We start from the raw sequence: 23,490 nt of genomic DNA on the forward strand, positions 1-23,490 counted from the left end.
GCTGAGCTGGGAGTCCAATGAAGGGCTCAGTCCTAGGACCCTGGGATCATGACCTGAGCCAAAGGCAGATGCTTAACCAGCTGACTGAGCCACCCAGGCACCCCTGCCCATGAATATTAATAGCAGCTACATTCACAATTACCAAAAATTCAAAATAACCAATGTGTCTTTTAATAGGTGAATGAATAAACAAACTATAGTACCTTCATACAATAGAATTATTACTTAGCACTAAGCGCTGAGCTGTCAAGTCAAAAAAAGAAATCTAAATACATCCGCTAAGTGAAAGAAGCCAGTCTGTAAAGGCTACATATTGCATGATACTCCAACAAGGCACTCTGAAAGAGGTAAAACTGTAGAGACAGTAAAAAGATCAGTGGTTTTGCCAGGGGTTTGAAGGGATGAATAGACACATGAGCAGCTAGAACACAAGGGATTTTTAAGGCAATGAAATTACTCTGTATGATACTATAAATGGCAGGTACATGACATTATATATTTGCCCAAATCCAGAGAACTGTACAGTACAATATAGCCCTAATATAAGCTATGGATTTTAGTTAGTAAAAATGCATTAGTATTGGTTCATCAATTCTAACAATTGTATCAAAGTAATGCAAGATGTTAAAAGTAGGGAAAATTCATAGAGAGTGGAAAAAGAATATATGGGAGATCTAGTGAATCCTTACTATAAGCCTAAAACTGCTCTAAAAATAAAGTCTATTAAAAAATAATAAAGATAAAAGTACTTTTAAGTTTAAAAAAGTTTATTATCTTACAGATAAATAACATTTTCATATTATCAAGGAGGATAGATAAAATTAATATTATGTATGACTAGAAAAATAAAAATTTTTGAACTTAAAAAGCCTAATTCTTTGTAGTATTACTAACATTGGTGTCGGAGAATCCCCTCTAAATCATTTTTTAAGTCAACCAGACTTCGGGACTCTTTTTGTAGCAGGGTATTTATGGTTCTGGTATTTAATTGCCTGGATGAGAAACTCAGCTGTGAAATTTTCTTGCTGTTTGATCAGATGACTTACTGTCTTTGATTCTGTTTTCCTTATTTGTAAAATAAGAAATAATAGAACATACCTCAGAGAGTTGATGTATAGAAGTACTTCCAACTGGGGGCACCTGGGTGGCTCAGTTGGTAAAGCATCTGACTCTTGATTTTGGTTCAGGTCATGATCTCAGCTCAGATCATGATATCACGGTTGTTAGATTGAGCCCTGCAATGGGCTCTGTGCTGGGTGTGGAGCCTGCTTAAGATTCTCTCTCCTTCTCCCTCTGCCCCTCCCACTTCTCTTAAAAAAAAAAAAAAAAAGAAGTACTTCTAACTGGTATATGGTAAATTTTCAAAAAATGTTAACTACCAATTCTACCAATTAAATTAAATTAGTATTATTTTTTAAAAGATTTTATTTATTTATTTGACAGACAAAGATCACAAGTAGGCAGAGACGCAGGCAGAGAGAGAGGAGGAAGCAGGCTCCCTGCTGAGCAGAGAGCCCGATGTGGGGCTCGATCCCAGGACCCTGGGATCATGACCTGAGCCGAAGGCAGAGGCTTTAACCCACTGAGCCACCCAGGCACCCCTATTATTATTTTTTTTTTAAGGAGGCTTCGAGCAGGGCCTAAACTCGTGACCCTAAGACCAAGACCTGAGCTGAGATCAAGAGTCAGATGCTTAACTTACTGAGACAGCTAGGCTCCCCCAATTATGAAACTAAAATTTTATTCATCAAAAACTTTACCCTAAGAAAATTCTAATTATGATTCACTCTTATTGAATGTGCTCTAGTGCCAACAATAATCAAAAGATTGTATCGTTAAAGTTGCAAGATGATTATATCTTCCTAAAAATATTCTGTGTATTATTAATCTTGTTATTCAAAGTTTAATAGTATAAACCAACATGCATTTCTTGTTCCTAATTATATTACATAAACTTCCACTTAAAAAGATACATTTTTGCGGGGTGCCTGGGTGGCTCAGATGGTTAAGCATCTGCCTTCAGCTCAGGTCCTGAACTCAGCACCCTGGGATCAAGCCCTGCAGTTGGGTTCCCTGCTCAGTGGGGAGCCTGATTCTTCCTCTTCCTCTGCCCTTCCCTCTGCTTGTGCTCTCTGACTCTATCTCTCTGTCAAATAAAGTCTTCAAAAAAAAGAAAAAAGAGATTTTTTTAAACCTTTCTATTAGTAATATTTCTACTTTATTTGCTGTTCAGATAGACAGATTTATCAGACTCCCACCTGGCTCACTGACTTTGCCAACCTTAAACCATTTTAAGAACCAAAGGAGTAGGACACATTACTACCCCAGTGACACCAATATGTGAGTTAATCTGTCTTCTGACTGCATTCTGGTTTTCTTATTCAGTGATCTATAGCTGGCTATGGCTTTTTGGTTTTCCCCTTTGATCTTTCAGTCCTTGGCTTAAATATGTAAGTCCTCCCCTCTTCCCAGACTTCTCCTAAGAGATAACAGAATTTGTCTCATCCTCAGTATTTTTCTTTGCCTACCTTGGTATTTTTGGTGTCCATACCTCCAAGGATGTACTTTCTCCCCTCTGTTCAGTGGGGAGACTGCTTCTCCCTCTCCTCTCTGCTCATGTTCTCTCTCTTGCTATCTTGTCTCTCTCTCTCTCAAATAAATAAATAAAATCTTAAAAAAAAAATAAAAAGAAATTCCTGGAAACTGCTTAATTTCTAGTAAAACTCTAGCCTGTTGGTTCTTTGATGCCCTGTCCTGGACACAATTTGGGGCTCTCAACCACTTCAGTCCCATTAGTATCAAGAGCTGGTACAAAATTTTTTTCCATTCTAAGCTCCAAAGAGCATAGGCTAAAAATGAAATTATATTTAAGTAATTGATATTTTAACTTAAATACTATACCAACTATCAATTTAAGGAAAATAAATGTTTATTTTTTTTTAAAGATTTTATTTATTTATTTGACAGATAGAGATCACAAGTAGGCAGAGAGGCAGACAGAGAGAGAGAGGAGGAAGCAGGCTCCCCGTTGAGCAGAGAGCCTGATGCGGGGCTCGATCCCAGGACCCTGGGATCATGATCTGAGCTGAAGGCAGAGGCTTTAACCCACTGAGCCACCCAGGTGCCCCAATGTTTATGTTTTTATGGTCTATAAACAATGTTACTACTTAAAAAAAAAAAAAAGGATTTTACTTATTTGAGAGAGAGGGAGAGCATGAGCATGAGTACCTGCGGTAAGGAAGGGAAGAGGGAGAGGAAGAACCAGGATCCCCTCTGAGCAGGGAGCCCAACGTGGGGCTCTATCCCAGGACCCTGGGATCAAGACCTGAGCCAAAGGTAGAAGCTTACCTGACAAAACCACCCAGGCACCCCTCAATGCTATTACTTTTTAACTGTCCTAATTGCCCTAATAATATTCTATGGAGAAGTTTTGAAATTTTACTTAAGAATGAAAGGACACTACATATTTTTATGTATCCACTAAGAAAAAGAAAAGTGCAGGGTACCAGGGTGGCTCAGTCAGTTAAGTGGCTGACTTAATTTCGGCTCAGGTCATGAGCTCAGGGTCACAGGATCAAGCCCCACATTGGGTTTGGTGCTCAGAACAAAGTCTGCTTGTCCCTCTCCCTCCTCTTACTTGTGCACACTCTCTCTCTCACATAAGTAAATAAAACCTTAAAAAAAAAGGGGGGGGCGCCTGGGTGGCTCAGTGTTAACAAAGCCTCTGCCTTCGGCTCGGGTCGTGATCTCAGGGTCCTGAGATCGAGCCCCACATCGGGCTCTCTGCTTGGCAGGGAGCCTGCTTCCCTTCCTCTCTCTCTGCCTGCTTCTCTGCCTACTTGTGATCTTTGTCTGTCAAATAAATAAATAAAATCTTTAAAAAAAAAAAAAAAAAGGAAAAAGACAAGTGCTTACCACGGCAGACAGCCCAAGCATCTTCATCACATTTCTCACCACTTGTTCTCAATTCAAAAAAATTATATTCTTCAAGACTTAGAAGACCATTTCCATCTAAATCAATTACTTCAAATATATCTAATAAAGTTGACCTAAAATTATAAAAATAGGAAATTATTTGTCTTAAAGGCAACTGGACTAAAATGAAGTAATATCAAGGCATTAAACAATATTTTAAAACTTAATGTACCCAGATATATTTCTTACTAAGTCTACTATGAGATAAACCAGCTTCTAAAACAACTATAGTATCTCAACACATAGTAGGACCTTAATGAATAGTAATCCCCTCCTTCTCTTCTCCTTTCTCCAATCTATTTTCTTCTTCCTCTTCTACCCAATGTTATTATATATATCTAGGATATGAAAGAGCCACCTAAATATTTGGATTTCATATTTGACAGTTACCTAAGTTAACAGTGCAACTAGCAGGATCTATTTCCAAGGCAGTGCCTACCTACTTAGGTAGAAATCTATAGATATGTGACTAAAGTTGACTTGCTAAATGCGTGGAACCCAGAAATGAAAGGCAATCCCAGATCTGTGAGTGAAAAATCACTTTCAAATGCCTAGTGAATGAGTTGAGTTATTGAATTCGAATCTGGGGGTAGGGGTGGTGGCTGGCCAAAGGAAAGGATGGAAGACAGGCTATTGATCTATAACCTGTTTAGATGTTATAGTTCTAGCCTTAATAAACAAAACTTACCTAAATTCTTTCGTAAGCGATAATTCCCCTGTTTCATCTCTACACACAAGTTGGGCCTCTTCAGTTATTGGTTTTATTTCTTTCTTCAGCCTACAGCCAGTTGTGGAAGGAATTAACCAATAAATTCCAGGTCCTAGTTCACCAGTCCACCCAAACACCTTTTCTCAAAAGAATTAAAAAACAACAACCACCATGAATCTTAATGACTTTTGATCTTTCTTCTGAAAGAGAAGTGTTAGAAGTAATTTATCAATATTCACCAACTCTATTATGCTTCTGTTAATCTTTTACAGGCTTTAAAATCTTTTTATTGGGGAGCCTGGGTTGCTTAGTCGTTAAATGTCTGCCTCCAGCTCAGGTCATGATCAAGCCCCACATCGGGTCCCTGCTGGGTGGGAAGCCTGCTTCTCCCTCTCCCATTCCCTCTGCTTGTGTTCCCTCTCTCACTGTGTCTCTCTCTGTCAAATAAATAGATAAAATCTTAAAAAAATTTTTTATTAATGGTAGCCCTGGCACAAGACCATTAGATGTAGTTCATAATATATTTTAAAAACAAATGCCTAACAGTATAGTAGTAAGAAGTTACATAACTTCTCAATCTTCCTCAGTAATCTTCAAAAATGTTTGTGAAGCAAATATCTTCAACAGAAAGCAGAGATCTTAGAATAATTTTTCAGTCACAATTCCCTAGTTTGATTCAAAACAAATATTCGAAACAAAAATATGTGATTTGTAAATTAGATTTCAATAACTGAAATTAAGTATATTTCAAGAGTTCACTATTTGTATGAACTAGCCACATTTGTAAGAGTGTAATTATGTAGACAGAAGCACTGGAATTCTACTATTATTTATGTAATATGGACTATAAAACAAGATGGTAGAATCCCAGATAAACCAATCTTACACAAAATTCTTTTCCATCACAGTGTATTTATGAGTGCCAGGACATTTGTATGGGAAACATTTTATTCTTCTGTTTCATAAAAGAAAGTATAATGGCATCTCTCTATGGACCTTCTAGGTGTGTTCTGGAACCAAACGGCTACTTGTAAAACCTAGGGGTTATCTCTGTCAAATACATTAAATCTAAGCATTTTCTCATGGTGTATAATAGCAAGCAAACAGCTATTTGCCCTTCAGCACAGAGTCGCCTTAGGGAATTCTACCCAGTATTGTATCCAAAAACTTCCAAAATGCAGATGTATTTTAGATCATCCTGGGGACTCATACACAAAATAAAGTTGCTTATCTGAATTCTGGGTTCAGCCCTATTTCTGCCCTCACAAGTCAGAGGAACCATAATCATTCTAAAGTAACACCATTCTATCTCGATATCTCGATACAAGAAGTAATCCAGTAAAACTAGGGTCAGGGTCATTTTGAAGCCTAAAGATTGACCAAATCCCTCCTTGGGAAACCATAATCTTGTAAACTGGTCAGATGTAGGCTGATATCCAGGAGTGAGAAGTAGTTCCTGCTGTTTCCTAATACATGTTATCCTGAGAATTTCCCTATCTCCACATATAACCTTGAGCTGCCACTGTGGATGGCAAATGGAAAGTCTTTCATGGGCACAAAACTTTTCTTAAAGAAAATAATTGTGAAACTAAAACTAAAGCTAAAAATCTTTTGTAAATATGACATATTACAGAAAAACAGAAGCTGACATAGTAAAAAGGTAAATAGAAACTCATTCAAAGTTTATTACAGGCTTGCTATGTACTAACATTTTTATACATGCAATATCATAAGAAAGTAATTTTATCCAAAACAAAATGGGAAAAGCTATTGTTTTAGACAATGCTTTATCTTGAACTTAACTTTGCAGTCAGTTCTAAAGAAGAGTTTCATCAAAACATTAGCTTCTGTCATTTTATTTGTTTCTTGCCTATAACTATTCTTGTCTGTTAGGAAGCCTACAATAAAGACTTTTATACAACATTCCATCAGGGAAATGTTTGTCTGCCGCTGGACCTATATAAAGATTAAATATGATACTGCAGTAAGCCCTTGAATAGTATTATTCCTGTTGTGTAGCAGATGTATTTTGTAGTCCTCATAAAATAAATAGCCACATTTATGTATCTGCCTCACATATTTGGCCTCTGAGTAAATATATAATTAGGAAAGATCAGAACAACCCCACAGGCAACATATAAAATCATTTAAAAGCATTCCTTCAGATCAATCTATTTTTGAGCCCTATAATATGAGTCAAGCCTGAGGACAGTAATCTTGAAGTTTTTCTTTTTTTGCAGTAGGATTATAAGAAAGACAAACATCTAAAGCAACTTTTCCAAAGTCTTAAATTGCTTGTATTTAGGGAAAAAATCCACTGGCATCAATCATTTTTATTGCATATAAAAAAATGTTCACATGTGAGTCATCTGGGCATTTAGAGAAGAAGAAAGTGAAGTAAAATGTCATACAACTTATAAGTTATGAAGCCAAGACTACTAATCAATCCTCAGCTCTTAATCTCAGCAAACAAGAAAATATTCAACACAATTAATGAGACATATATAATATGCATAGTGCTTAAGTACTGTATATATCCTAACTGGAGAGGAAGATACAAAAATTAAAAACAAATATAGAAAAACTACTATTTCCCCCAAACTTGAGATCATATTAAATTTTCAAATGAAACATTAGGAAATAAATATGTATACTTCTCTATTTTGTAGTTCAGTAAAACACATGAGTTGTAGATTTGCTTGACTTTCATTTTCCTTAAGAATATATAAGGCAGTATCAACTGATAACCAAGGGGATGGTTTTCCTAGAAACAAAAAACCCAAACATCTTAAAATAAGCAATTACTACTTACTCTTTCCTATGTAAATAGAAGCTGGTGGTTTCTTTCCCTTTTGGATTTTTTTTTTAAGAAATACATAACCTGTTTTTATATAGAAATACATAATCCGTTTTTATATAGAAACATCACAGCTTCTATAACTATATACAGTGACCTTGCTAGAAATATTGTCTATAGTTACTTTCTAAAAATCATAACTTTTTAAAAATTTATCAGAAAGCTGAGGTTGCAAGGCCTGAAATCCAAGGAAAAACAAACCCTTTCCAAGAGAGATGAGATTCAAGCTCTAGCTTACCTATGGAAAGGCACTGGGGGAAAAGATGTTAGACCCCACCTATGTGCTGGCAACTCCATAATTTACATCTCCAACCGAAAACTTTTCTTTGAACTTTAGACCCATATAATCAACTGCCTATTTGACATTTCCACTTGAACTTCTATGTCTAAAACTGACCTTCTCCAACCCCTTAAAAAAAAGCAACTGTCCATCTATATTCTTTCTCAGTCTCAGTAAATAGTAATTCATCCTTCCAGTTGCCATACTTCCAATCAAGCCAAAAATCTTGAAATCATCTTTAACTTTTTTCTTCTCCTGCATCTGATAGCCAATCTTCAGGAAATCCTGTGGTTTAACCTTCAAAATATATCCAGGATATCCACTTTTTTTTTTTTTTAAAGATTTTATTTATTTATTTGAGAGAGAATGAGTGAGAGAAAGCATGAGAGAGGAGAAGGTCAGAGGGAGAAGCAGACTCCCCAAGGAGCCGGGAGCCCGATGTGGGACTCAATTCTGGAAGTCTGGGATCATGACCCAAGCCGAAGGCAGCCGCTCAACCAAATGAGCCACCCAGGCGCCCCCAGGATATCCACTTCTTATCACTTCTACATTTCTGATTCAAAGCATCAGCAGTACCTTCCTAGAAGTCTGCAATAGCATCATAGCTGGACCCCTTACACGCACTTGGGTACCCTTCAATCTATTTCCAATATAGCAACCTGACTGCTTTTGTTAAAATATGTTAGATTATATCCTGTCTCTACTCAAAATCCTCTTACGGAGTTGAGAGTTGGATTAATGTTGCTTCCACCCTAACAATAAGAAACAGCACATGAATCATAATTTCTTATTCTTATTGAACTCATCAGAACTGAGGTCCCAGGGTAACCAAGTAGTATGAAATCCAAGAAAAGTCACACCCTTCCAGGAAGAGAGGAGATGCAAGCACTGGCCTATCTGTGGTGCAGCATGGCAGATTAGACGTCAGGCACCATATAAATGGAAAAAGAAAAGAAAGAGCAGAAGAGATATTTGAAGAAATAAAAATGGAAAAATTTTCTAAAAATAATGAAAGAGAGTAAGTCAAAAATCCAAGCAGAATAAATATAAACACACTCCACAATAACAGCATCAATAAGAAAAACAAAAGTACCTAGACACATATTCAAACAGCTGTAAATTAAAGATAAAGAAAAAATCATGAGGGCAGCCACAGGAAAAATCCTCCTAAGGTTCCTCATTTCTCTCAGAAGCCGAAGTCTTCATTATGGCAAAAACAAACCAACAAACAAAATCATTTCTACCCCATTTTGTCCTGGTTCCTCCCTGTCTTCATCTCCTGCTTTATTCCTTCATTCTCCTACCTCATTCTAGCCATTCTAGTGACCTTGCTATTCTTCTAACACCAGTCACACTCTCACCTCAGAGCATCTGATAGAGTATTCCCTCTATGTGGAATGCTCGGCCACCTACCACTCTTCACCCATCCCTTCCACCAGCCCTATATCCACAAAGCTTACTCCCTTGCCTTCTGTGGAAGACAGCAGAAATGGCTGCCCTCTATATTCACAGCACATTACAATGCGACTTTGCAGCTCCTCCAACAAGAGAAAAGTCTAATTCTCTATGTTATAAATCTGGATTTGCTTGTAACTTGCTGTGAACAACAGAATCTAGCAAAAGCCTCAGGAAGCCCTAAGTGCTTCTGCTTTTTCTTTGAGTTCCGTGTTATATGAAGAGAACAAATCCAGGCTAATTCACTAGAAGGTAAGAGATTATATGGGGCAGAGTCAAGGTGTCCCAGCTGAGACCTCACAGAGAGACCAGCCAAGACCAGTAAAGCCAGCAATGACCTAACCTGCAGCTGATCACAGATGCATGAGTGAGTCCTACAGAGAAAAGCAAAGCACAGCTCAAAACAAAATAACTATCTAGCAAATCTGCTTATTAGTGAACAACTGTTTAATGTTTTAAGCCACTGAGCTTTGGGGTTATTTGTTATATAGCAGTTGATAATTGATACACCTCTTTCAAAGTCTTTGCTCAAAGGTCAACTTAATAAAAACTCCATTTCAATGGCAACTCATATTCCCTCAGGTTTCACAATGCCTTATCCCTCTCTATTTTTCCCATAGGACTGGTCACTTTCTAATGTGCCCTATCATTTACTATTTATTACGTTTATTATTTATTATTAGTTTCCCCCACAGAATGTAAATTCATAAGGGCAAGAATTTTTTTTTTAAGGGCAAGAATTTTTCTCTTTTTTGTACTCTGATGTATCCCAAGCACCTAAAATGATATTTGATATATAAGGCCCTCAACTGATAACTGATAAATTATTGAAATTATTGAATAAAGGATCTCCTTCATAAGAATATGGAGGGTTAACATCTGCATTGAATATGCAGGCCTATCCTGATACTTTTATCTAAAAAAGTGATTATTGTGATTGTCACTTAAAAGCATCAACCACCAAATGTTTTAAGTATCTCATAAGATATACAGTAAAAACTTTTATAATCTCTACCTTAGGAAGAAAAAAGAACGGAGTGGGGAAGAATCATCTGTTAATAAAGTAAACATTTTCTTATTATGTAAACATAATAAACGAAAAATAAAAATTGATACTTAGAACAATCAACACTAAAAGGATATCTAGGGAAAGTACCCTTATAGACATTTTCACTAATTAAAAATATAATAACCATTTTAGACACTAGGAGATTAATTTGTACCTAGCATTTACATACAAAAACCAATATTACCATGAATGCAAAGATTATTAATAAAGGTTGTTTGCAGTTCATGTTGGCACAAATTATGTTCCTAGAAAACTTCTCTTAAACCTATTAATTTTAAAAATTCACAAATGGAAAAGCTAAAAATTAATTAGTAAATAAAAAGTTAATTCTATGTCATGAGGAAACCAGGGTACACTTTACTCTGCTTTTAAATGAATTATAATATAACATGCTTTAAACATAACAAAACAACTTAATACTTTGCAAAATATGAAAACACAGTCCAAATATGAACTAATTCTTTCTTGAAGTATATGTAACCATGTTTCTAAGGTAGATTATTTTCTTTACTAAGGCTACCAAATATCTACATAAATATTTTCAAAGAGGGCATAAATTGAAATTTTAAAAATACATGAAAAACTTAAAACTTACCTTCAACTTGACTCAGGTTTAATGGTTTAATTGTTAGATAAACCATGGATCTCTGAGCTATTTGCATCCTATATTGATGACTAATGATTTCACCATCTTCTTCTAAGAAAAAGCAACCTTTTGATTGTACACATTGCCACTCCTGAAATAAAGGAAAAAAAATTTTTTTTCAAATACTTAGTAAATGATTTTAGCATGCAGAATAATAAAGAAAAACTGAGGAAGATGTAAAAGAAATGTCAAATATAGCACTGATCCCCAGGAATCTGCGATATCCTTAAGAGGTAAAACAAACAGAAAACCAATCTAACATAATCTAATTATAATTGACAGTAGTACACAGAACAAGAAAGTAATCACATGTGCAAAAAAATAACTCTAGTTCCTAAAATAATGCCTGGCACATTGTAGGTATTCAATAGTGCCTGACTGATGGGGGGCGATGCCTGGCATCGATGTAAATGGAGATGGCAATCTATGAACCATATCTTGAAAGATGAGCAGGGTTTATGAAAAGCTAGGAAAAGACATCATGGAAAAAAGAAGTAAGAAAGACGAAGTTCATGAGAGTTAGGGAAGTACTGAAACAGCGTAATAAATAAAAATGGTGCTACAGGGGCACTTAGGTGGCTCAGCTGGTTGAGTGTCCAAGTCTTGGTTTTGGCTCAGGTCATGATCTCATGGGATCATGGGATCAAGGACCCTCCCCACTTCCCATAATGAGTCAGGCTCTGAGCTCAGCGGGGTATCTGCTTGAGGATTCTTTCCCTCTGCCCCTCCCATCACTCATGTGCTCTCTCACTTGTTCTCTCTCTAATAAATAATCTTTTTAAAAAATGCTGCCATGATAATTAGGGCAGGATTAGTGCTTGGAACATGGTAAAAATGATTAAGGACCACTAAAAGTGATGTTGAAAGGAAAAGGGATGACTTTGTATTTAAAAGTTAAAGTATATGGCAACCAAAATTACCTGTACAAGTTCAGGTAACCAAAACAATACTGAATAAGTTTTACAGCTATAACAAAATGCTCATACACATCAATTTTCTATATGATCATTTCCGCTATTTTTGGTTAGCCAAATCCCTTCTGGTCGAAACCAAAAGCTCCAGGAGCTCTTAACTAGAATTAAATAAAACTCGAAGATGATGCCATTTGCAAAAAGTAAAAAATTCTCCATTGAAGATATGAGAAATTGTGTCATTGCCATAAACGTGTACAAAAATACCCTTTAGGGGCACCTGGGTGGCTCAGTGGGTTAAAGCCTCTGCCTTCGGCTCAGGTCATGATCCCAGGGTTCTGGGATCAAGCCCCACATCAGGCTCTCTGCTCGGCGGGGAGCCTGCTTACCCTTCTCTCTCTGCCTGCCTCTCTGCCTACTTGTGATCTCTGTCTGTCAAAAAAAAAAAAATCTTAAAAAAAAACAAAACATTAATTTATCATTATAGGCTTGTCTACCTATAATGTAAAACATTTCTGTTCTATTCCTAATGAATTCCAAACATATTTACAAGGTTTTGAAATGACTTTATAAAAAAGGATTTTGAAAAATGATCTGGAAGCATATTTATTTATTTATTTATTTTTAAGATTTTATTTATTTGACTTATATATATAAAATATATATATGACTTATATATATAAAATATATTGTATATTTGTATATTTGTATTTGTATATTTTGTATATTGTATATAGCTATATATAATATATATATATATTGTATAATATATATATATTATATATATATTGTACTATATATATATATTGTATATAGCTATATACAATATATAACAAATACTAGTAATTCATTATACCTACTATGGCACTAAAAAGGGGAGAGCAAAGATAATTTACATTGAGAATGATTTCTCACCCACTTTGTTCATTTATTCTTTTTTTTTAAAGATTTTATTTATTTATGTGACAGAGAGAGACAGCGAGAGAGAGAACACAAGCAGGGGAGTGGGAGAAGGAGAAGCAGGATCCCCACCCAGGAGGAAGCCCAGTGTGGGGCTTGATCCCACGATCCTGGAATCATGATGTGAGCTGAAGGCAGACGCTTAAAGGCTGAGCCACCCAGGCGCCCCACACCCACTTTTTTAAAGGCTAAATAATCCTAACATGTATTTATATATAATTTTTCTATTATATAAATGGTAATTATTTCCATAATTTGTATTTTCATATTTTATATTATTAATATATATATCCATAGCACCAAAATACATATAAAATTAGAAGTTTAGAAATAGGGGAAAATCTGCATAATTCTATCATCCTAGTTTGATTCTATGTAATCCTTCCTAAGACTGGCCTTACATAAAAACTTTTTTATATTCTAATTAACATTATTTTATTGCTATTATTATTATTTAATGTTAATCCAAAATATTTGCTACTAAAAAATAAGAACAAAGTTAGAGAATTTACATGTCCTGATTTAAAAATTCACTTCAAAGCTACATAATCAAAACAGTGTGATAGTGGCATAAAGACAAATATATAGACCAATGGAATACATAGATAGCCCAGAAATAAACTCTTACATGCATGATCAAGTAGTTTTCAACAAGGATTCTAAGACCAGAGGCACCTGGGTAGCTCAGTTGGTTAAGCCTCCGACTCTTGGTTTTGGCTCAGGTCATGGTCTTGGGATCCTGAGATCTAGTCCGGTGTCAGGCTCTGTGCTTTGCTCAGAGTCTGCTTGTCCCACTCCCTTCCCCTCTACCTCCCCCTCACTTGCCCGCATTCATGCTCTGTCTGGAAAATAAAAAAATTTTTTTTAAGATTTTATTTATTTATTTGTCAGAGAGAGAGCACAAGCAGACAGAGTGGCAGGCAGAGGTAGAGAGAGAAGCAGGCTCCCCGCTGAGCAAGGAGTCCCACGCAGGACTCGATCCCAGGATGCTAGGATCATGGCCCAAGCCGAAGGCAGTGGCTTAATCAACTGAGCCACCCAGGCATCCCAAATAAATAAAATCTTAAGAAAAAAAAAAGATGCTAAGACCATTGAATGGGAGAAAGGACAATCTGTCCAACAAATGAAGCTGGGAAACCTGGATACCCAAGTGCAAAATAATTAATTTGAATTCCTTACACCATAAACAAAAATTAACACAAAATGGATCAAAGACCTAAATGTAGTACTAAAACTATAAAATTCTAAGAAGAAAACATAGTAGAAAAGCTTCATGGCATTGGATTTAGCAACTCTTGGATATGACACCAAAACAATGTACTGTGAATATAGAAAGGGCAGCCATTTCTGCTGCACAGAAGGCAAGGGAGTAACTTTGTAGATGTAGGACTGGTGGAAGGGATGGGTGAAGACTGCTATATTACTTTTTTTTTTTAAGATTTTTTTTTTTTTGCAATTTGAATCATATGGGATTTTTTAAAATTTAATTTTATTTTTTCAGTGTTCCAAGAACTTACTTAGTATTATAATCCGTGATAACTATCCACTTATGTCAACCGGGATCATGTGACCAATCTTTTTATCAGCTAAAGGAATGGTAGGTGGCAAAGCATTCCACATAGAGGGAATACTCTATCAGAAGCTCTGAGGTGAGAGTGTGCCTGGTGTTAGAAGAACAGCAATGTGACTAGAATGGCTAGAATGCGCTAGGAGAATGAAGAAAATGAAGTAGGAGATGAAGACAGGGAAGAACCAGGACAAAATTGGGTAGAGGAAGGGTTCCTGGGGTGCTGGTAATATTCTATTTTTTAACTTACATAGTGGTTACATTGATTCCCTTAAGTCCATATTTAATGTCAATATGAAAATTGAGTACATACACTTAAAATCTATTCATACTTCAGTATAGAGATGTGTCATCTCTAAGGCACTAATTTTTACTTTTAAACAAAAAAATATATTAAGTGTATTAAAAACAGAGTTTGAAGAAAATGTATCAACACAGTGAAAAAGCAGACCACAGAATGGGAGAAAATATCTGCAATCATACACCTGAAAATGGATTAATATCCAGAACATATTAAAAACTCTTACAACTCAAGAACAAAACCCCAAAAAACTCGATTAAAAAATGGTCACAAGGGGCGCCTGGGTGGCTCAGTGGGTTAAAGCCTCTGCTTTCGGTTCAGGTCATGGTCCCAGGGTCCTGGGATCGAGCCCCGCATCGGGCTCTCTGCTCAGCGGGGAGCCTGCTTCTCTCTGCCTGCCTCTCTGCCTACTTGTGATCTCTGTCTGTCAAATAAATAAATAAATAAAATCTTTAAAAAAAAATGGTCACAAGACTTGATTACACATTTCTCTGAAGAAGATAACAGATGGCTAATAAGCACATGAAAAGATGCTCAACATTTTATCATTAGGGAAATGCAAATCAGAACCACAATAGGTTACCACTTCATACCAAATAGGATAGCTATTAAAAAAAAAACAAAACCCAAACCAGAAAATAAAAAGTTCTGATAAGGATATGGAGAAATTGAAAATCTTGTTCATTGCTGGTAGGAATGTAAAATATGAAGCCACTGTGGAAAAGATTGTCAGTTCCCCCAAAAATTAAACATGAATTTACTACATGACCCAGCAATTCCATTTGTGGATATGTATCAAACAGATATTTGTACAACAGTCTTCATAGCAGCATTATTCACAAGAGCTAAATGGTGAAAAGAATCCAAATGTCTACTGATGAATGAATGGATAAACAAAATGTGGAATACACATACAATGGAATATTATTCAGCCTTAAAAGGGAATAAAGTTCTAACACATGCTGCACATGGATAAACCGTGAAGACATTATGCTACGTGAAGTAAACCAGACACAAAAGGACAAATATTATATGATTCTACTTATATGAGGTATCCAGATTAGTTAAATTCAGAGACAGAAAGTAGAACTGTATTTGCCAAGAGTGGAAAGAGAAGAAAATGCGGAGTTATTGTTTAATAGATAAAGAGAATCAGCTGGGGACGATGAGAAAGTTTTAGATATGGATAGTAGTAATGGTTGCACAACAATGTGAATATACTTACCACACAGAATCATACCCTTAAAATGATTAAAATGGCAAATTTTATGTTATGTATATTTTGCCACAATGAGAAAAAACATTTTGCTAATAGTTTTTTCAATTTTTTTAAAAGATTTTATTTATTTATTTGACAGATAGAGATCACAAGTAGGCAGAGAGGCAGGCAGAGAGAGCGGGGGAAGCAGGCTCCCCGCTGAGCAGAGAGCCTGATGCGTGGCTTGATCTCAGGACCCCGGGATCATGACCTGAGCTGAAGGCAGAGGCTTTAACCCACTGAGCCACCCAGGCGCCCCTAGTAATAGTTTTTTAAATTTGACTGGTTCTTTAATTAATCCATTGAATTGGAGTACCATTACTTATTTCTAGAATGTTGGATATCAAGGTCATTTCTAATTTCTTATCAGTATAAATAATAATAAAATGAAGGCTATTTGTCTAAATGCTTTTCCTTTCATGAATATCCTTCAAAGGAACACCTAGGCCAAAAGTATGCACACTTTTAAGCTAATGACATGTGTTACTATATTGCTTTGTAAAACAGTGATCTAATTTTACAATACCACCAATAATGTATAATGTAATAATTCTGCCACGACCATAACTTGGTCAGTAGTGTTATCATTTAAAAAAAACAAACAACTGGGGGGCGCCTGGATGGCTCAGTGGGTTAAAGCCTCTGCCTTCCGCTCAGGTCATGATCCCAGGGTTCTGGGATAGAGCTGCGCATTGGGCTCTCTGCTCGGCAGGGATCCTGCTTCCCTTCCTCTCTCTCTGCCTGCTTGTGATCTCTGTCAAATAAATAAATAAAATCTTAAAAAAAAAAAACCTGGATGGCGGGGGCACCTGGGTGTCTCAGTCAGTTAAGCATTCAACTCTTGTTTTGGGCTTAGGTCATGATCTCAGGGGTCCTGGGATGGAGCATGGCATCGGGCTGCATGATCAGTGGGGAGTCTGCTGGAGATTATCTCTCCATCTCCTTCTATACCTCTCCCAGCTCATACTGTATCTCAAAATAATAAATAAATAAATAAATCTAAAAAAACCCAACAACAACTGGGTGATGGTGGGGAATGATTTCTTAAGCAAGGTGTGGGTTCATAAAATATTCATTATAGTATTCCACATATTTTTGTATATGGTATTATATCAATTTTGTGTCAATTTATATTTATGCACTAAAATGATATAATAGAGTGGTATTATAACAACTTTGCATTAATTTGAATTTCTCTGATTACTAGCAAGATTGGACTTTTCCTCATGTGCTTATTATTTTTGTCTCCTTTTGTGTCAACTGCCTATTCACCCTCTATTTTCATAGGTCTATTACAGACTTGATATTTTTGTTACATATTTTAATAAATTCTTTTGACTGTTTAGATGTTGACTGCCCTTTGTAAACTTTGATGTATGTATTTTCTCTGTTTCATTTTATTTTAGCTTTGGTTACTTTTCAACTTATGTAAATTTTCCATATTTATTCTCATCTTTTCTTTGGAGATTTCTTCTTAAACTGAATTTTAAGAAATTACCATTATTGCTGAGCTATTACTCAAGCTTCCAATCAGTCATTAATCACAAGCACTGCTACACCTTTGGGGTATAAAAGATATGTGTATTTTTCATTCTGAAAAATTAAAATGTGACTTTAAATTATTGGAATTCATCTTTGTAAGTATATTGCTCATGACAGAAATGAGTCATTATATATGATATTTCAACAACATCCCTACGAGGCAATAAGGGGTAGATATAAATTAGTCATTTTAATAAACAGAGAGATTAAGGTCCAGAGGTTATATAGAAACTAAATTTTACAAGGAGTTTGTAGAAATATTAGGTCTACAGCCTAAGAATTTTAGATCAAAGCTTCTACCATTAGATTATATTTCCAGAACAAAATATACTCTGGGTACTAAATTCAAAATTTTTTATAACTCAATGAGGCTCATACGGGGGCTTGACCAAAAGTTCAAGTTCAACTATTAATGGTGAGTAAGAGTATATACAGATTTTCATTTAGCCTCCCTGTAAATCCCTTGGATGGGAATATATCAAGGACTAGCAACAGATGCTGACATTACTTCAAAGCCAATTGGCCAAGGTATAATCAACATGACCCTGGAAGATGACAATTGTTACATAGAAGAAAGGAAAGATATACTCACACAGTATTTAGACAAGTTACCATTTGAGACAGTTTGAATTAAGATTCTGACATCAAATAGAAAACATGTTTTCCTTTCAAATCAATTTTGACTATAGCATTATCATATGGAATTTCATCTAAAATATTTTATGAATATGTTTATAGTCACCCATATGGAATGGTAAGGGATACTAGTTTAGAATTATAAAATATTTAAAGTAGAAGTATAAAAAGCAATCCAGTCCAGATTTCTCTTTGTTTGAGGAAAGTCTGAAAAATAAAGGAATGTACTTGTCACAATTCTCCTTGATTGCAGAACCAAAGATGGACCTAAGTAGGTCTCCTTGCTCTCTCCAAACTACCAGCTATATTCAAAATTCTGTTTTTTCCTCATTTAAACATCTGCCATGATTTTTTTCAAAATCTGGTATTTAAAGAAAGCTCATGTTGAAAAGTGAAAGCTCTTGTTTACGAAATTACTAATAAAGTATGAGAAAACATTATTATTTGGAATTACCCATATATCATAGTGTTAAGATAAAATTAGGGGCACCTGGATGGCTCAGTTGGTTAAGCATCTGCCTTTGGCTCAGGTCATGATCCCCAGGTCCGGGCATCAAGCCCTGCATTGGACTCCCTAATCATCGGAGAGTCTGTTTTTCCCTTTACTCCTCCTTCTCCCCCTGCTCATGCTCTCCCTCTCTATCTCTCTCTCCCTCTCTCGCTCTCTCCCTCAAATAAATAAATTAATTAAATACTTTTTTAAAAAAGGATAAATGATTATTTGGATTCCTTATTGAACAATGCAGATTTTGGGCACCTGGGTGGCTCATTCATTAAACATCTGCCTTCGACTCAGGTCATGACCCCAGGGACCTGGGATGGAGTCCCGTCAGGCTCCCTGCTCAGTGGGGAGCCTGCTTCTCCCTCTACCCTTCCCCCTGGCTCGTGATCTCTCTCTCTCTCAAATAAATCAATAAAATCTTAAAAAGAAATGCAGATTTTAGTGGCTGGAAAATTTGTATTTAATCACAGGTGTTGCAGCCTCCTCCTCCATAGTCAATAAAGTGTTTAAACAAACTAAAAATAGAGGTGTACCTCGGAGATATTGCCGGTTTGGTTCCAGGCCACCACAATAAAATGAGTATCACAATAAAATGAGTATCACAATAAAGCAAGTCAAACAAATTTTTTGGTTTCCCAGTGCATAGAAAACTTAGTTATGTTTACAGTACACTATTGTTTATTAAGTACGCAATAGCATTATGTCTAAAAAACAATGTACATACCTTAATTATAAGATACTTCATTGCTAAAAAATACTAACCATCATTTAAACTTTCAGCAAGTCATAATCACTGATCACAGATAACTATAACAAATATAATAATAATGAAAAGTTTAAAATACTGAGAGAATTACGAAAACGTGACACAGAAAATGTGACAGTGAGCAAATGCTGTTGAAAAAAATGGCATCAATAGACTTGCTTGATATAGGGTTGCCATAAACCTTCAATTAAAAAAAAAATGCAGGAGTAGCCTGACTGGCTCAGAAGAGTGTGTAACTCAATCTTCAGGTCGTGAATTTGAGCCCCATGATCGATATAAAGATTACTTAAATGAATGAATAAAAACTTAAAAAGAATGCACTATCTGTGAGGCACAATAAAGTGAATCACAATAAAACGAGGTACGCCCATATTGCACTTTGCCTGGTAAGCTGGTAGTGAACATAGCATGTGACATTTGAGAAACTCAAAGATGGAAGAATTTTTCCATGTGCTTATTGACTTCCTGGGGGCAGTGCCATGGGCTGATAGGAGATGCCTTTAGCTGGGGAATGAGTTAAGCATTATCATTGGAGGTCTTTCCTAAATTCCAGCTTTAGAAAAAGTACAGGAAGGGAACTTATAAGTTTCCTTGGAAAGACAGCCAACCTAGATACTACCATACATGGTTAATAAGGCTGGAAAATGGTGGAACAATAGCTATTATAAACAGAAGAGACAAATACCACATTATTTATATCAAACAAACTTCAATGTAATAATCAGATTATTTTTAATACTAAATAATGACATTAGTAAGGAGAATTTGTAGCTCTCCTGCTTAAAGGGAAGCATTCAAATTCAAATTCTTAAAATCTGCCAGAGTTATTAAAAAAAATGCTTATTTAACCTAAATTTCTTTTAAAACAAATAGACTTCCAGGGGCGCCTGGGTGGCTCAGTGGGTTAAGCCTCTGCCTTCAGCTTAGGTCATGATCTCAGGGTCCTGGGATCAAGCCCCAAATCAGGCTCTCTGCTGGGTAGGGAACCTGCTTCCCCCCCTCTCTCTGCCTGCCTCTCTGCCTACTTGTGATCTCTGCCTGTCAAACAAATAAATAGAATCTTAAAAAATAAACAAAAAAACCAAATAGACTTCCAATCACACAAAGCTTTTCCTCTAGAACCTAGACGAAAATGTTATGAATTAAAAGAAAAAAGTATGGATAAAGTGGCTGGCTCATTCAAATAAATCAATTTGAGAGGATTACAGATTAAGCTGACAGTTTGAGTATTATAAGAAAAATGGAAGGAGGTTGAGTTTTTAGAAAAAATTTTAGAATAACAGTGTAAGAAATTTTGTGATACAATTTTTAACAATACAAAGCGGAAGTAAAATAGTAGCTTGTAATTCTTACACAGGGCATAAGGTGGTGCTATATTCTACCAATTCAGGTAAATTCAAATAAAAGGAAAAAGAACTGAATTTGTCATATACAAATTTTACTTATTTTCATTCACAATGCATAAGGAAATGCTGAAAAGAAGTACAAATTAAAAATAGTTAACTTGAAAATTCTACTTATCAAAAGACTTAAATGTATCAGTAAAGTTATATTTTTCTTGGAACACTATAGAGAATATAATTTGTTTTGACATACAGTTCTATATTATTATTAAAGTTTTAGGTGAGGTTGAATTATTAAGCAGTAGATCTAGTATAGACTTAGATTGTTATCTAACTAACAAGTTGAATCGATCATCATTTTGAAAATATGAGGAACTTAATTATTTGGAGCCTTCATAAAAATTTAGACAACCACTTCTACTTTAGAACGTTTGTATTTGAATTGTTATATAGACATATATAAAACATATATGTTATATAACACATTATACCCAATATATGCATATGCTATATAACATTTGTGTAGACTGGCAATCAAAGCTATTCGTCTCTCAAAGAAAAATTCCTAACATTCCTTGCATATTACAAAACCTAAGCGAGCAGGATTCAGGATTAAATACAAAATAGTGATAAAGTACCTACATGTGATCTATTGAAAGGGTCTTATTTTGCTCCTGTAATTCATGTCCTTTACCAATTGTATGAATTTGTAGTTTAACGTATGATTCATGGATACCCCATTTCAGCAATTTTCTAACTTCTGAAAAGACCTTCTTCCTCTGTCCCAATTCCATATTCCTCCACTACACATGAAAACTGAGGTACCCAGTGCACTGGGGTGGCTCAGTCATTGTGTCTGCCTTTGCCTGGGGTCATGATCCCAGGGTCTTGGGACTGAGCCGTGCATCGGGCTCCCTGCTCCATGGGAAGCCTACTTCTCCCTCTTCCACTCCCCCTGCTTATGTTCCCTCTCTCAATGTGTCTCTCTCTGTCAAATAAATAAATAAAATCTTTTTAAAAAAGAAAGAAAGAGGGCACCTGGGTGGCTCAGTGGGTTAAATCCTCTGCCTTTGGCTCAGGTCATGATCTCAGGGTCCTGGGATCGAGCCCCACATCGGGCTCTCTGCTCAGCAGGGAGCCTGCTTCCTCCTCTCTCTCTCTGCCTGCCTCTCTGACTGCTTGTAATCTCTATCAAATAAATAAATAAAATCTTTAAAAAGAAAAAAAAATTTAAAAAAATTAAAAAAAAAGAAAGAAAAAGAAAAAAAAAAAGAAAGAAAGAAATTGAGGTACCCAAACTTGTCTAAAATAGATTTTAAGTATTTGAAGAAAATTAATTTAACAGTTTTTCTAATAACTTATTCTATTGATCTTAGTTAAAACAAATCACACTTACGCTAAGCAAAGTAAGTTAATCAGAGAAAGACAATTACAGGATTTCACTCATGTTGAATTTAAGAAACAAAACAGAGAAGCATAGGGGAAGGAAGGGAAAAATAAAACAAGATGAAATCAGAGAGGGAGACAAAGCTTAACAGACTCTTAGTCATAGGAAACAAACTGAGGATTGCTGGGGCAGGGGCAGGGGTAGGGGGATGGGTAAGTGGGTGACAGACATTAAGGAGGGCATAGGATGTAATGAGAACTTGGTGTTACGTAAGACTGATGAATCACTTAACTCTACCTCTGAAGCTAATAATACAATATATGTTAGCTGAATTTAAATTAAAAAATAAATTTAAAAAATTTTAACTAAAAAAATAAATCACACAATAACTATATTTATGAGTACTTCTCAGAAAATACTTACAAAATTCACAAAATTTACTTTAAAATTTTAAAGTAAAATGCAAACAACTGAATCCTGCTAAATAATAGAATCTTTAAAATTCACAGATTAAAAGAAAATAATTTTAGCTCACCTAAGAAGTATCAGATAGTAAACAATAGTGGGAAGTATCAACAACAGAAATAGGATATAAAAAGTCAGGTAAGGGGCATGTGGGTAGCTCAGTCGGTTAAGCGTCTGCCTCAGGCTCAGGGCGTGATCCCAGGATCCTGGGATTAAGCCCCGCATCAGGTTCCCTGCTTAGTGGGGAGCCTGCTTTCCCTCTCCCATTACCCCTGCCTGTGCTCTCTCTGTGTCAAATAAACACATAGAATATTTAAAAAAAAAATTAAAAGTTGGGTGAATAATATGAAGACTATGAAGTATTTCCAAAACACATTAAATCTTACTTGAAAACCACAGAATTTAAACGTTGACAGTATCCCATTTTCTTCTTTAAAGATTTTATTTATTTGAGAGAGAGAGCACAAATCAGGGGCAGAGACAGAGGGAGAGGGAGAAGCAGAATCCCCAATAAGTAGGGAGCCTGACTCAAAGCTTGATCCCAACACGCTGAGATCATGACTTGAGCCGAAGACAGATGCTTAACCAACTGAGACACCTAGGTGCCCCTGCCATCTGCTTTTAATCATTAATTTTTCTAGTATCTTTTACTTAATTCCTCCTTGTCATCAGCACCATTCCCTGCTCTTGATGTCTTAGATGCAAAATATAAGTTGTCCTTTGTTACATAATCACTATGGCCTACAGACTAACTATGGCGTTATCTGTTAGATCTGTTCCTTCCTTATTTATTTCAGGTACTAACCTAGGCCTACCTATCATCACTTTATATCTGGATATCTCTATCAGCCTTTCAGATAA

At 35.8% G+C, this 23,490-nt stretch overlaps 1 protein-coding gene across 2 annotated transcripts in view; it reads right to left on the reverse strand.

Annotated features, from left to right (window-relative positions):
• EFCAB7 (EF-hand calcium binding domain 7) overlaps nucleotides 1-23,490 on the reverse strand; it is a 46,801-nt gene that overhangs the window by 12,414 nt on the left and 10,897 nt on the right. For both annotated transcript variants that reach the window (XM_046025596.1, XM_046025588.1), the window contains 4 exons: nucleotides 10,941-11,082; nucleotides 7,339-7,448; nucleotides 4,664-4,821; nucleotides 3,916-4,049 (listed from right to left, as the gene is read on the reverse strand). In XM_046025596.1, the coding sequence (XP_045881552.1) occupies nucleotides 3,916-4,049; nucleotides 4,664-4,821; nucleotides 7,339-7,448; nucleotides 10,941-11,082 (544 nt within the window). The remainder of the gene's footprint in view (nucleotides 1-3,915; nucleotides 4,050-4,663; nucleotides 4,822-7,338; nucleotides 7,449-10,940; nucleotides 11,083-23,490) is intronic.

This window comes from Meles meles, chromosome 1, assembly GCF_922984935.1.
Source record: "Meles meles chromosome 1, mMelMel3.1 paternal haplotype, whole genome shotgun sequence".
In the NCBI taxonomy this organism is placed as follows: domain Eukaryota; kingdom Metazoa; phylum Chordata; class Mammalia; order Carnivora; family Mustelidae; genus Meles; species Meles meles.